The sequence below is a fragment of the Schistocerca nitens genome, chromosome 7, assembly GCF_023898315.1.
Source record: "Schistocerca nitens isolate TAMUIC-IGC-003100 chromosome 7, iqSchNite1.1, whole genome shotgun sequence".
Taxonomy (NCBI): domain Eukaryota; kingdom Metazoa; phylum Arthropoda; class Insecta; order Orthoptera; family Acrididae; genus Schistocerca; species Schistocerca nitens.
In genome coordinates, this window is record NC_064620.1 from 97742090 (window position 1) to 97758390 (window position 16301).

At 38.7% G+C, this 16301-nt stretch overlaps 1 protein-coding gene across 1 annotated transcript in view; it reads right to left on the reverse strand.

Annotated features, from left to right (window-relative positions):
* The window catches only part of LOC126194705 (ATPase family AAA domain-containing protein 2-like), a 220538-nt gene that overhangs the window by 120647 nt on the left and 83590 nt on the right, over positions 1 to 16301 (reverse strand). Inside the window, exons 5-6 of the mRNA XM_049932942.1 lie at positions 10701 to 10843; positions 10334 to 10593 (exon numbers count right to left, since the gene is read on the reverse strand). Coding sequence (XP_049788899.1) covers positions 10334 to 10593; positions 10701 to 10843 — 403 coding nt within the window. The remainder of the gene's footprint in view (positions 1 to 10333; positions 10594 to 10700; positions 10844 to 16301) is intronic.

The following is a 16301-nucleotide window of genomic DNA, read 5'->3' on the forward strand; positions in this document are numbered from 1 at the left end:
TTAAATTGAAACTTTCACTTACTGAAACAGTTTCTTATTGTAGAGTAATTGCTATGGGGCCAAGCAGATGCAGCAATTTATGATGCCATTGATTCTATATTAAATACAGTTGTCAGCTACAAAAAATGGATATGTAATACATAAAATATTGGAATGTTTTATGTAATGCAATGTCTTCTGGTGGATAATGCTGGGAGCTCCACAAGACTGCTGTTGAAAATGCGAAATGCTGGAAAACATGTAAATAATTGACACTTCGTGCAAGTACTGAAAGCAGGCTTTCTAAATAAACAAACATAATGTTTTATATATGGAGGGACGCATTGTTCTTTGACTATACAATTGATGATTAATCATTGGATACAGTAAAGTGAAACGGCAACATGAAATGAGTTATAGGAATGGGAGATGGCAGGATGAAATTCAGTTGACAAATCTTAAGTAAATACATTCCACCCAAACCTTTATTATTTAGTCATAAGTGCTAAAAGAGAAGTATAGTAACAGCAAATTCTTGTGTGTGTGTGTGTGTGTGTGTGTGTGTGAGAGAGAGAGAGAGAGAGAGTGTGTGAGAGAGAGAGAGAGAGAGAGAGAGAGAGAGAGTGAGTGAGTGTGTGTGTGTGAGAGAGAGAGAGAGAGAGAGAGAGAGAGAGAGAGAGAGAGAGAGAGAGTGGCCGCGCGCGCCAAACTAGAGAGAATCAAGCTCATACTGTGATAGTTACCAAGAGTCACTGCATATCATTTGCAGATGGAATAGGAAACGTGGAAAACATCTCTCGTAAAAGAACCTTCCACCGCAGACCAAACGGTTGCTTGAACAGGATAGAGTAAGAACAAGCTTTCAAATATGGTTATCACTGCCAGTATCAGTATAGGGTGCACTCACCAGTGTTTTAACAGTGTGTATTCTTTTCTGACAGATTGAACCAATGTACCACACTTTATGCCACCTATAACGAACATTACGGTGTGTAACATACCTTCACCATACCCAACGCGAAAATCAATGCTAAATGTTCAATGTGCACCCCAAACTCCATGCTATAGACAGATGTGGCATAATGACAATATTGGTTGGAGTGTCACATGGTACACTGCATATGCCCCCCCTCCCCCCAACTTTGTTTTTGTGCACATCACTAACAGGGATGCGTTAATTTATTAATTATGAGTTGCATGTTATCGTTTTCCAGTTCCATCCAGGTAGTAGATGCCAGCAGTCTATTAATTATTTAGTAGGTTATAAATAGACTTATATGTTGAAACCAGTAAAATACTTCACATAACTGCAGTTAAGTTTTTTTAGTGTTTCATATCGTGAATGAAATCATTTTGTAGTTTTGATTTATTTATGAGCCTATACAGAGGGGTAAACTTGCAAACTAATTGACGGAGTTGTCTCATTTTTGGTGAAAGTGTATCTTTCCAACTTAAAGACATCACTGTAGGTGTTCGAAACGGTCACCATTAACATCCACACACAAACGATGGCGCCGAACTGCAGCACTAACTACTGATTGCAACGTGTTCAGTTTGATATTTGCACATGAATGTACGATGGATTCTCAAAGTTCATCCAATGTGCGTAGCTTTTGTTGATAAACGACATCCTTTAGTGTTCCCAACAGGTAAAAGTCCAGAGGATTGGTTGGTTGGTTTGTGGGATTAAAGGGAGCAGACTGCTACGGTCATCGGTCCCAGTCCAGAGGAGTTAGGTCTGGGGAACGTGGTGGATACTCCACAGCACCTCTATGGCCTATCCATCTTCCTGGTAGATTTTCGTCGAGATACGTCCTAACACGATTTTGGTAGTGGGCTGGGGCACCATCTTGTTGAAAGTAAACTCTTCCATCTCCATACAAGTCTCGGATGGCACATAAAATGGATGTCTGAAGCTTCTGAAGGTACACCTGACCGGTAACTGTGCTGTCAAAGAAGAATGGCCCAATCAAGCCATGGTAAGACAACCCACACCACACATTTACTCCTGGCATATTCACGGCTTTGTCTACATGGATGTTCGGATTTTTGGCGGCCCAGTAGATGCAATTGTGATGTTTTACTGTACCATTGAGTTTGAACTGCGCTTCATCAGACCACACAATCATCTCTGCAAACTCTTCGTCATTGCGCGCCATGTTAGTAAACCACTCGCAGTACTCCATTCTACGATCTGGGTCGTCCTCGTTCATTGTGTGTAGCAATTGTGGGATGTAGCACTTCCACTTTGCTGTCTTCAAAATTTGTCGAACACTTGAGCGACTCACTCCAGTTTCACGGGCACACTGTCACACAGACTTCTGTGGTGAGCGAGTGGATTGTTATAACACACGACGGGAGTTAGCAGGACTTGTTACTGTTACAGGTCATCCAGATCGTTGTTTGTGTACATCTTTAACACAGCCTCCGACTTCAAATTTGTCTCGAATGCGACGAATCATTAAACGTGTCACTGGTTCTGTTTGATACTCATTTAGCCATTATCGTTGAACCTCATTAATGTTTTCGTACTTAACATACCACTTCAAAACAGACTCCTTTCATCGAATGTAAGACTTGCGCCAGTGTCATGTTTACTCGAGTAACTAGGTGCAACTAAGAACAAAACACTGACTATCTGGTGAATATCATCTGACAAAACAAAACAACGTAATACAACGCTTGTGTGGCGATTGCCGGAACTACAAACTATTACACTACAAAAGATGAGACAACTCCATCAATTACTTTGCCAGTTACGGACTTTTAAACAGTGGATACATTTTTTGGACCCCTCTGTATAATGTTTTCATGTTACAATCAAACCATGATCATTTTCTAAATATAGATCTTAATTTGGGCATTTAATGGCAAGTATTCTAATACTGGAAAATTTCCCATATGACCATCACAGATTTTGCTGAAATTTTGTTCCAGCATTCACACACATTCTCAGTGAACATTGGGTGCCTCAATGATACAGATAGCTGTACCGTAGGTGCAACCACAATGGAGGGTTATCTATTGAGAGGCGTGGCTCCTTATGAGGGGCAGCAGCCTTTTCAGAAGTTGCAGGGGCAATGGTCTAGATGTTTGTCTGATCTGGCCTTGTAACATCAACCAAAATGGCCTTGCTGTGCTGGTACTTCGAACAGCTAAAAGCAAGGAGTAATTACAGCCGTAATTTTTCCCAATGGTATGCAGCTCTAGTGTTTGGTTATATGATGATGGCATCCTCTTGGGTAAAATATTATGGAGGTAAAGTAGCCCCCATTCAGATCTCCCAGTGCAGATTACTCAGGACGTCGTCATTATCAGGAGAAACAAAACTGGCATTATACCGATAGGAGTGTGGAAAGTCCTTTAACTGGGCAGGTAGGTTAGAAAACTTAAAAAGGGGAATTAATAGGTTTAAGTTCGATATAGTGGGAATTAGTGAAGTTCGGTGGCAGGAGGAACTGGGCTTCTGGTCACGTGAATACAGGGTTATAAATACAAAATCAAATAGAGGTAATACAGAAGTAGGTTTAATAATGAATAAAAAAATTGGAACATGGATAAGCTACTATGAACAGCATGGTCAATGCATTATTGTAGCCAAGATGGTCATAAAGCCCACACCCACCATAGCAGTACAAGTTTACATGCCAAATAGCTCCGCTGATGAGAAGGAGATTGAGAAAATGTATGATGAGGTAAAAGAAATTAGGTAGTTAAGGGAGACGAAAATTTAATAGACATGGGAGCCTAGAATTCTGTAGTAGGAAACGGAAGATAAGGAAAAGCAGTAGGTGAATATGGATTGGGGAAAGGAATGAAAGAGGAAGACAAACGGTAGATTTTTTGCACAGAGTATAATTTAATCATAGCTAATACTTAGTTTAAGAATCATGACAGAAGGTTGTATTCGTGGGAGAGATCTGGAGACACTGGAAGGTTTCAGATTGATTATATAGTAGTTAGATTTAGGAACCAGATTTTAAATTTTAAGACATTTCCAAGGACAGATGGGGACTCTGACCACAATTTACTTATTATGAACGGCAGATTAAAATTGAATAAATAGCTGAAAGGTAGGAATTTAAGGAGATGGGACCTGGATAAATTGAAAGAACTGGTGGCTTCGGAGGGAGCATTAGGGAACAACTGACAAGAACAGGGGGAAGGAATACAGTAGAAGAAGAATGGGTAGCCCTGAGAGATGAAATAGTGAAGGCAGCAGGAAGATCAAGTAGGTAAAGATGAGGGCTAGCAGAGCTCCTTGGGTAATACAAGAGATATTGAATTTAATTGACGAAAGGAGAATATATTGAAATGGAATAAATTAAGCAGGCGGAACAGAATACAAATGTCCAAAGTACAATATGGCTAAGCAGGAATGGCTAGAGGAAAAACGTAAAGATGTAGAAGCATATATCACCAGGGGTAGTAAGATAGATACTGCCTACGGGAAAATTCAAGAGACCTTCGGAGAAAAGAGAACCACCTCAATGAATATAAAGAGCTCAGATGGGAAACCAATCCTAAGCAAAAAAGAGAAAGCAGAAAGGTGGAAGAAGCATATAGAGGGGGTCTATACAAGGGAGATGTACTTGAGGGCAGTAGTACGGAAATGGAAGAGGACTTAGAGAAGACAAGAAAGGAGATGTGATACTACGTGGAGAATCTGACAAAGCACTGAAAGAGTTAACTTGAAACAAGGCCTTGGGAGTAGACAATATTCTGCTAGAGCTACTGATAGCCTTGGGAGAACCCGCCATGACAAAACTCTTCCATCCGGTGAGTAAGATATAGGAGACAGGTGAAATACCCTCAGACTTCAAGAAGAATATAATAATCCCAATTCCAAAAACAGTAGGTGCTGACAGGTGTGAAAATTGCCGAACCACCAGGTTAATAAGTCATGGCTGCAAAATACTAATATGAATCTCTTACAACAGAATGGAAAAAATGGTGGAAGCCGACCTCAGGGAAGATCAGTTTGGATTCTGGAGAAATGTAGGAACACATGAGGCAATGCTGACCCTATGACTTCTCATAGAAGATAGGTTAAGGAAAGGCAAATCTTCATTTATAACATTTGTAGACTTAGAGAAAGCTTTTGACAGTGTTCTAAAGGTGGCAGGGGTAAAATACAGGGAACAAAATGCTATTTACAATTTGTACAGAAACCAGATGGCAGTTATAATGAGTCGAGGGGCATGAAAGGGAAGCAGTGGTTGAGAAGGGAGTGAGACAGGGTTGTAGCCTATCCCCAATGTTATTCAATCTGTATTCTGAGCAAGCAAGCAGTAAAGGAAACAAAAGAAAAATTCGGAGTAGGAATTAAGGTCCAGGGAGAAGAAATAAAAGCTTTGATGTGTGCCAATGACATTGTAATTCTACCAGAGACTGCGAAGGACTTGGAACAGCAGTTGAATGGAATGGAAGAGGACACAGGATCTCAAGAATGACAATACATTTCTTTCAGTGTCAGAGAACAATGCTAAAAGTAGTCTCTTTAGGATCCTAAGCTTGTTTCCTTCAAATTACTTGGATTTTTTTACAGGTTTCACTAACTTGCTGTTAAATGTCATGAGGAAAACTGTACTGCTGGCCAGACTATCTCACTCAGGGTGAAGGAATAACTGCAGTAATGTGCTGTTATGGAACCCAAGATTTGTCACCCCTAGGTGGCCAATAAAATAAAATTGCTGGGTCATTTGGGTTCATAAAGGTTATTAAAGCATCCTTCTGCTCAGCAGAAATCTCACAGATATTTCCAATCCACCAATGTTTTTCACAAATGCAAGCAGCATATTCTCCTTGTTGAAGGTCCAATGTTAAGATATCTCCTTCACTACTGTCAATAATTCTGGGCAGAAAAGATGGTGCATCATATGAAACTCTGCCGCCCTGAATCATTGTATCATCAACTGGCAGAAAATCACGATTTTTCTCTAGTTCCTGCTGAAATGTGCCATGTTAAAAACACTGTTCTTGTAATAAAATTATTTCAATCAATTTATTCTCTGCTGGTGTAAGCAAATTTAACATCATCAACACACTCCGTGCAGAAGCAAAATAGAGTGGCCCTCCAGAAAGGACAATATGCTGCATGCATTCCTAAAAAATAATGGTGAATTGGAAACAGACTTCAGCTGAGCACACTTGAGTAGAAGGATGCTTTAATGAGCATTATGCATACAGATGTCCTGGCAAATTTATTTTATTGGCCATCAAGGAGTGACATGTACTAGGTTCTATAACAGCACATTATTGTACTTGGTGATCAAAAAGTCAGTATAAATTTGAAAACTGAATAAATCACGGAATAATGTAGATAGAGAGGTACAAATTGACACACATGCTTGGAATGACATGGGGTTTTATTAGAACAAAAAACAGAAATTCAAAAAATGTCTGATAGATGGTGCTTCATCTGATCACAATAGCAATAATTAGCATAACAAAGTAAGACAAAGCAAAGATCATGTTCTTTACAGGAAATGCTCAATATCTCCACCATCATTCCTCAACAATAGCTGTAGTTGAGGAATAATGTTGTGAACAGCACTGTAAAGCATGTCCGGAGTTATGGTGAGGCACTGGCATCGGATGTTGTCTTTCAGCATCCCTAGAGATGAGGGTCGATCACGATACACTTGCGACTTTAGGTAAACCCAAAGCCAATAATCGCACGGACTGAGCACTGGGGGCCTGGGAGGCCAAGCATGACGTAAGTGGCGGCTGAACATACAATCATCACAAACCAACGCATGCAAGAGATCTTTCAGGTGTCTAGCAATATGGGGTGGTTCTAATGAAAACCCATGTCATTCCAAGCATGTGTGTCAATTTTTACCTCTCTATCTACATTATTCCGTGGTTTATTAAGTTTTCAAATTTATACTGACTTTTTGATCACCCGTTAGTTATTCCTCAGTGACAGTCTGGTTGGCAGTATAGTTCTCCTCATGACATTCAACAGCAAATTAATGAAAGCTGTAACATATTCATGGAGCTTGAAGGAAACATAAGCATCGGATCCTGAAGAGTCCCCTTCTAGCTTTGTCCTCCGACACTGAAAGAAATGTATCATCAGGGTTGAAATCCTGCGTCAAGAAACCCTGAAAGGCTTGGGAACCTGTGGTAAGGAAATCCATCAGTGGCTGCGTTGCACAGCTATTAATCATGTGGGGGGGGGGGGGGGATGCTGGTCTTTCTCACACTGACAGAAACCAGCAGTGGTTAAGCCACCATGAACCATAGCAACACGTTTACACAATTTGTCATCAGTTAATATACACTGCAAACTACACAAACACACTACATTTTAAATTGGAATTAAACTAGCATGTCAATAGCAGTGTACAATAAAAAGAAATAATAAAAATACTAAATAATGTGAATCTAAAAATGTCAAGCAGACTGCTATCGACTTTCCCAAAACTTAAAAAATGTGACAATTCTTTAAAACTTGAAGACAGTTTATATGATGGGTGCTGTAGCTGTTGTCCAATAAATTTATTACCATGATGTCCAGTACCTCTCATAGGGAAAAAAATAGTACATTGAAATATGTCATGCTGAGCCATGACAAAATACACCACTTTTTCTTCCTAATCATAAGGAACTTTGAAACTACTTTTGCCAGAGTGTGCTTAATATTTGAAGAACATAATAAAGAAGTCAGATTTAATTAAGGTACCAGCGAAATACGGGTATATCTTAAATGCACCATCACTTTATCGTTTTCTAGGGTCTTGGGTACTTGCATCGCAAAACAAATCTAGATTTTTATGTGCTTTAGGTCATGGTCTCTCTAATGAAAAGGGTACACGAGTTTGCTGAAGGCTTTTCTGTGAAAGTGGGCTAAAAAAAGCCATTTTTGCCATTTTTACAAAAAACGTCAACTTTGCCATCAACTTGTAAGTATTGGAAAGCTGCAGGAAATTGAAATTTTATAACATCTTTTATTGGTGTGTTGTCATGCGCAAGGTTTCCAGTTTTATCCTGGAATTGCTTCCAAAGATATAAAAACATAAACTTCATATTGTTTCAACTTTGCTTCAAATTATTCATATGAAAATTGCCTTTTTTTTATAATTTCGCTTAAGAGTGTGCAAAAAGTTGTAGAAGATGGTCTAGGTTTGTTTCTATCAAGAAAATATTATCGGAGATGATATGCCTCTAAGTTGTTGAAAACTCAGGGATGCACTTTCGATCGTTGCACTATGGGGTCAAATAAATGGCTAGATCTCTGAAGTATCATATTGGTGAAAGTAAAACTTTACCAATGTTCACTGGGGACACGTGCAAATGTTGACACAAAATTTCAGCAGAATCTGTGGGTGTCATACGGCAACCTCTAAAGCACTTGTCTCGCAAGATCACACAACACACATTGAGCTGTAAACATGTCACAGCTTCCACAAAGGAACTATGCCACTGCTTGCACAGAAAAATAAATTGGCAGTGTCAAGCCCCTATTGATGATTACCAAAAAAATTAGAAGATTTGCCAAGACTGATAGGTAGTTTGGATTCTACGTTAAGCTTTCTTGGTAGGAATAGCAGGGTAAGTTAAGAAACGTAAAAGTCACAGACGTGATGGCCAACTGAAAAGACTGGCACCAGGTCGTTAAACTACATAGAATTATTATAATTCCTACATTAAAAATCCTCCATCTCTATTCTCTATCCAGAAAATGCTATTACTGACAGATTTAGTTTGTTCTCAACACTGTAGTTATCAGCACCCTTTAAATATTTTATGAGATGAATGTAGTCAAAATGTATGAAATACAGATATGCTGAAAGCTACATAAAATTACATTCTCTCTCTCTCTCTCTCTCTCTCTCTCTCTCTCACACACACACACACACACACACACACACACACACACACACAAGAACCACCACTCTCAAGCATACAAAGCTGAAAACTGTAAACATTGTGTCTCTCTTAAAACATATTGTTACAATATGAAATACAAGAGGATGAAGGAAGATGAAGATGAAGGGAAAAGCAACAGAAAGAATAGGAGGTCAAAGATAGGGCATTTGTAAGCACTCTGACAGCTTCTGTTCAGAGGCACAATGGACAGAGTGAGAAATAAAAAAGATGGATTAGGAGAAAATGAAGTTAAAAGAATACAGCAAGTACGAATGGAGGGGAGGGAGTTTTGTACAACCTGCACGAGAGATTTTCTGTGGCTCAAAAAATAAAAATTCCCTATCTTTTGTGCCGTAGTCCACAGGGAAAGAAAGACAGATGAAAAACAAAGCAAGCTAGGGTTATAAAAGAGGTTTTAGACAATACATACGATGTTGAAACATCCCGAAGCATTAAAAACGAGTGCAAAACTAGGAACTTTTTGGTGATCCCATTTTTACCAACAGAGCTATCCAAGCACATCTCACGGCCCAACTCAAAGATTCAACCCACCAGTACTTATCACCTACTTTGCAATATATTGCTTAGTTTCTAATGACATTGCCACTGACAGGGCATTAAAACTATCTCCCTTCCTTTTTCAATGCCTCACCCTGAAGGTACTGGAGTAGAGTGGCATTCCAGTTCATTTACACAACATTAAAACAATCTGTCACACATCACATATTTTGTAATTCAAACGATATAATAAGAGAGAGGGGTGAGGAAGAAGACGGAGGGCACAAAGGAAAGCTGTAACAGTATTTTAATAAATGACAAGAAATATGCTGGGAGAAATCATTTCTCACATAGTAAAATTCCATGGTTCCTAATTATCATATACGGCTTTACCTCAAATGTGTAATATTTCTGATGACTGATGACATGGATAAGTATAGAGTTTTATCTGTACATGTAATGTAATCGCACACTGCTTTCTTAAAAGCCTTCAGTGTACATTCCACAGAGTCAGATTACTATTTATTTCAAAATATCTCTCCTATGTGGTTATCATCATGGAAACATTCAGTAACAGAAAGGTGTATATACAAGGCACAGTCTTACTAATAAAGTTTGTTAATTGAGCTGTTATATTAAACATTTTGTATTTGCATTTCCACTGTTTACTGCCACAGGACTTTTCATCTTCTAACCAAAATTTTGAAATTTCATATTTCATCTTTACCTCTGAAAACTGTCAGTAAGTGTTGCAATTCATTTTAAAACCTGAATGTACAGAGCTCCTGAATTAAAAAAAAACCAACTATGAAACAGCAAATGATTTATTCAGTTTGTGCACAGTTGTGTGTGCTACGTTGTATCATTCATACAAGTGTTCCCAGTGAAAGGCATAATTCACGTAACTGGGGGAGAGGGTTCGGGAGCAACTTAAGCTGGAAATTTTGTTGCTGATCAAAAAATCTATGGTACAACTCACATCATCTACAGCAGCAGGCATTTCTACCAATGGTTGTCTCTTTTTCTTGCACGTCTCTTTGCTAGTGTCCCCCTCCTCTTCCTCCTCCTCCTCTTCAACCCGCTCCTGTGTACGAGAACTGCCTTCTGTGCAGCCTTTCTCCACTTCTTCCTTGTCTGGCAAGAACATTGGGTAGCCTCTCAGAGTCTGAGTTCCAAGTATCCAACTCGTATTGAAGTTATCATAAAGAAGTTTTCGTTGTCTAGTACTGCGCCTAACACCTGTATAAAATTACACAAAAAATATGTCAGGTAAAACAATGAAATCTGTAATCAAAGACACCACTGCACACTTTTAAGGAGAGGGGCCAATGAACAATGTTACTGACCTTCAGCTTCTTGTGCATCATCACCTTGTTTTTCAATCCTGCTGTCATGACCATTTAATTTACTACTGCTCCTATGCTCTCTTCTTGAAGACGTGCGTGAACTTCGAAGATGGGTCCTATAGGGCTGGCGCTGGCGGCAAGTCCTGCAATGAAAAACATTCTTGCAATTGTACAAAGTTTGACAAAATGCACATAGGTTAATATTAGAATATTCACTATTACTCTTAAATTTACACAGTATCTCTTAATTTAAGTATATGTGGGTCCTTTGAAGCTATTGCATTCTTTTAGATAATGTGTCTGTGCTTAGTGTGTTGATGCTCATTCAGTGTATTTTTACACGAGAAGTTACTTCTATTTGGCCATTTCCCTGTTCTTTGAGTCATTACACAGATATGAAATTCTGAACATATCAGTTCCAGACGCAACAACATTTAAATCATGCTGTATTTCAATCTCATCAAATGGAAAATCCAGGACGGAATGTAACAACATTATGGAAAGGAAAGTTGCTACTCGCCATATAGCGGAGATCCTGAGTCACAGATTGGCACAACAAAAAGATGGTCACAAATAACTGTGACAGTGTGGTTTCAGTTGCATGAGACTGCAGTCGTGTAAGTGAGTTGTATTTGTGCATGTGCTTTGGTGTGAGTGTGTGTGTGTGTGTGTCGTCTATAGTTGACAAAGGCCTTAATGGCGGAAAGCTTTATTTGTGACACTCTTTTGGTTGTTCCAATCTGTGACTCAGCATCTCTGCTATATTGTGAGTAGCAACTTTCCTTTCCATAATATTGTATTTCAATTATCTCTCACTTTTTCTTGACAACAACAAAGCAACAAGTAGTCCAGCCCAAATTTTGAAGAAATAATTTAATTAATACGGTTTCTGCCAAGTAAGAATGCAAAGTACGTCAATAATCAGTTATTTTGCTATATATTCATTACAGCAGTATACAATTTTTCACATATACGAACTCAAATCACTCGAAAATATAAAGGTGAACTGTGGAAAAACAAATGTAAGCTAATATGCTCCATCAACTTATGTGTGTGTGGGTATGAATTTAAATGGAATTCAGATACATGTTGAAAAAAATAATAAAATAAATGAAAGATGCAAACATTTACAAACAAAATCATCAAACCAATCAATGACATGATTGATGCCTTCGAGAGTTCCAAAGCCTCCTTTGATAACCTAGCACTGATTGGCACTCCTGATACATTGTTATTTTGAATCATACTAAACAATCATGAAACAATAATGCATGTCTCAACAGTTGTTTTTTCTTTCTCCTACTAGCACATTTTAAAATTAAATGATGGCAATCGTGGTGTCTTATAGACAACGGTTGTTTAGCTGAGGAATTCTAGTAACTTAGTGTGAAACCTCAACCTCAGAAGTTTTCGTAAATAATATGATACACTTTGGGCCATTAAACAAACTATGACATCTTTCGTAATAGCAGACAAATCTACCATCGCTGAGAAATATTTTCTGGTATTTAAGAGAAAAATTTAAAATTCACCACAGATGGTTCAGAAACATTTAAAAGACTAGTTGACACAAGATGTCATACTAATCACAAGATAAACTGATCATGCCTGCACTGTATTTACAGGGTTATGAAAAGTCAGAATTTTTATGTTTCTGTGTGTGGTTTTTAGGACATTTCCACATGCCTGAAGGAGTCTTGTTCTATTTTAAGCACTGCCAATGAGAGCCATGGCAATGAGTAATTGCCTATAGTTGCAATCAGTCACACACACACGATGAGGGTGGAAATTTTAATACAACAGAGCAGTTGTGGAAGGCATGCATGGGCTATAAATGTAAAATGGATAGACATTATAGAAGCATGAAGAGTAAGTGAAGGAGTAGTAATGTGATCTTATAGCAAGTTATTGTGAAGTCAGGTTTTAATGGAGTCCTGAATTGAACTGCAAATGTTTGGAGCTGAGGAGACAGACAAGATGTCCCAATTTATTTATAGACGACAAGTACCACAAACAAAATGGGAAAAAGAACATTAACTTTAAGCATTATTTAAACTATTAGCTTGTCCCAGAATGAATGCTGATAGGTGAGACTTAAAAATGAAATGTAAACCACAATCATAAACAGTGTCGTGTGAACTGAGCAATAAACTGGGAACATTCCTGTTAATTTCACAACAATCAAAAATGTAAAAATTAATACGACGTATCAGAACAGAAAATACTTTTCAACTATATAAAAATTAATATTGTAGGAAAGTGCGCGCGCGCGCACACACACACACACACACACACACACACACACACACACACACACACACACCATGGCTACCAGGTCAGAGGGAGTCCGGTCTGCCAGCTAGGAATGCGGGAGGGAGGAGCGGCAGGTACAGTTCAAACAACTGATGGGATAGCGACACACGGCAAAAGCTACAAGAGGATGTGAGCTGGGAAGGGGTGACAGGATTGAGGAAGAGAAAAGTCATGTGTGGAAGGTGTGGGGACAATGAGTTACTTGAGATTGAATCCAAGATGATTATGGAAGCAGTGGATTTGTTAGAAGAATAACTACCATCTGTGTAATTCAGAGAAGCTGATGGCAGAGAGAAGGATCCAGATGGCTTAGATTGTGAAGCAGCCACTGAAATTGAGCATGTTGTGCTCAGTTACATGTCATGCAACTGTATAGTCAACTTTGCTCTTGACAACAGTATGACGATGGCCATTCAACCTGGTGGACAGCTGATTGATAGTAAAGGCTGTGCAGTTTTTGCAGTAGTGCTGAAATATGAGATGGCTGCTTTCACAGGTGGCACGGCCTCTGATGGGTTAGGATAAGTCTGTAACAGGACTGAAGTAGGAGGTGCTGAATTGGGCATGTCTTGCACCTTTGTCTGCCATAGGGATATGATCTGTGTGGCAAGGGGTTGGTAGGGGGAGTGGCATAAGGGTGCACTAGGATGTTGTGTAGGTTGAGTGTACAATGAACATCACTTTGGGGGCGGGGAGGGGGTGAGGAATCTCTGGTAGAAAGTCCCTCATTTCAGGGCAGGATGAGAGATAATCAAAGCCCTGGCGAAGGATATGTGTCAGTTGTTCTAGTAAAGGGTGACAGGGAGCTCTCCTCTGTAGCTGATTCTTTGGTGTGGTGGGAGGATTAGGGGTGTGTGAGCATATGACAAGAGAAATCTGTTTGTAGACTGGATTTTGGAGGCATTACCAGTCTGTGTAGGCTTTTGTGAGGTCTTCAGCATACTGGGAAATGGGGGGGGGGGGGGGGGTTCCGTCACTGCAGATATAATGTCCAGAGTGGCTAGGATGTATGGGAGGGATTTTTTGGTCTGGAATGGATGGCAGCTGTCAAAATGCAAGTACTGTTGGTGGTTAGTGGATGAAGTGTTGATAGCGTGTATGCTGGTTTACCCATATGGGTGTATGTTTTATTTTTTGCTGCTTATTTTTATCCATTAATTCTCCTAAGTAGTTTACGGCAAAGAGTAAAATGCAATACACCTACAGTGAGAGAGAGAGCACGAGAACAAATGAAAAACATTAATTTTCTTAGGTTTATAAAAATTTCTAATCTTGCACCGTCTTTCTTTTTCCATCCATGTGAATTTCTAATTAGTTCACTAATAATGTGAGATATATGAATTCTTATGGTACGAAAATAATGTTGCTTTCAGGTCTTTATTTCACCTTGTAACAGTGCTCACTTGTCCTCAGAAACTTTGTGACAGCAAAGAAAAATTTGAAAACTATGAAAGTGACAGTAATGATGTGAATGAAATAATTAACATTTCCTTGCTCTCTAATATTTTGAAACATAACGTATTATGCCAAGTTTGCAAAGAAAGAGGACTGGAATTGAAAATAACTTCACACATTGGTTTGGCATGTAAAATGTTATTGAAGTGTAACAAATGTGCTGCAGAAGTTTCGTTTTCTAATTCTAACAGTATTCCTCATAGTGGTAATAGTGGAAAGAAGGTGTACGATATAAATGTTAGGTTGGTGTATGGCTTGCGTTGCATTGGCAAGGGAAGTGCTGCACGGACAATGTTATGTGGAATTATGAACTTGCCAAAACCACCAACCAAGTTTGGATTTTATAATGAATTGGTGGGATCTTCTGCTGAAGATATTGCTCAAGCAACAATGAAGAAAGCAGTTGAAGAAGCTGTGACAGACGATGGGAATTGTAGAGATTTAACTGTTGCTTTAGATGGGTCATGGCAATGTAGACGTCATAAATCTCTAAATGGAGTTGTGACAGCTACCAATGGAGACAGTTGCAAAGTAATTGATGTTGCTATTCTGTCAAAACATTTTAGATGTGAGGGCAATACCGAGGACGAACATAGTGAAAGTTGTGAAGCAAATTTTCACGGCACGAGTGGAGCGATGGAAGTAGAGGGAGTGGAAAGCTTTTTTTCCAGATCACAGGAGTGGTATAATGTATGATACACTAAGTATCTAGGAAATGGTGATTCTAAGTGATATAAAGCTGTAGAGGAACTCAATCATTCTGGCAATATTCACATTAAAAAACAGGAGTGCATTGGACATGTGCAGAAGCACATGGGGGCTCCCTTGCGCAAACTAAAGCAGACATTAGGACCCCAGAAGCTTAGTGATGGTAAGGCCCTTGGAGGAAGAAAAATATTGACAGATGAAGCAATTGATAGATTGCAGAGGTATTATGGGTGTGCAATTAGGCAAAATACAATAAGTGTTGAGCATATGAGGAGAGCAGTATGGGCATTATTTTCTCATACTGCATCAACAAATGAGCATCCACAACATGCACTGTGCCCCACAGGTGATGACTCATGATGTAAGTACCAATCAGGAAAGGAATATTCCCATAAAAACAGTTTGCCAAATGCTGTAATTGATGTAATTAAGCCCAATTTCAAAGATTTATCACAGCCAAGTTTATTGGAGGAGTGTTTACATGGGAAAACACAAAATCCAAATGAAAGTGTAAATAATTTAATTTGGATTAGGATTCCCAAAAGAGTGTTTGTACAGATAATAACATTGCATTTTGGAGTGTATGATGCAGTGGCAACACACAATGAAGGAAAATATTATCAAATGTGATGTGCTGAAACATTTAGGTTTCCAACTAGGACGCAACACCATTTCCACAATGCGCCTAATTGATGATGAAAGACTAAGAAGTGCAGGAAGAAGAGACAAAAGCCTACAACATGCAGCAAAAGGGAAGAAAAGACCAGTGAAAAGGAAACTAACACTGGAAAATGAAGAGGATGCTGATAATCCATCATATGGGGCAGGAATGTATTAAAAAACTTTGGAAGCCATTTCCCATAACTTTAAAATTTTCATCTTTGAGGAACATTTTCTCAAAAACTGCAACAGTATATCAATGAAATTTATACACAATATTGTTTACTTCTTTTCCTTCATTTTTATAACAAATTGTAAAAAAATTGTGTATAATTCAAGAGTTATAGAAGAAAAAGTGCAAAATTTTAAAGAAAAAAATAAGCATCTGTTTAAAAAAATTGTAAAACAAAAACCAATAAATATTTCTTAACATGGCATTATAAATTTGTAGAGAAATATTCACTG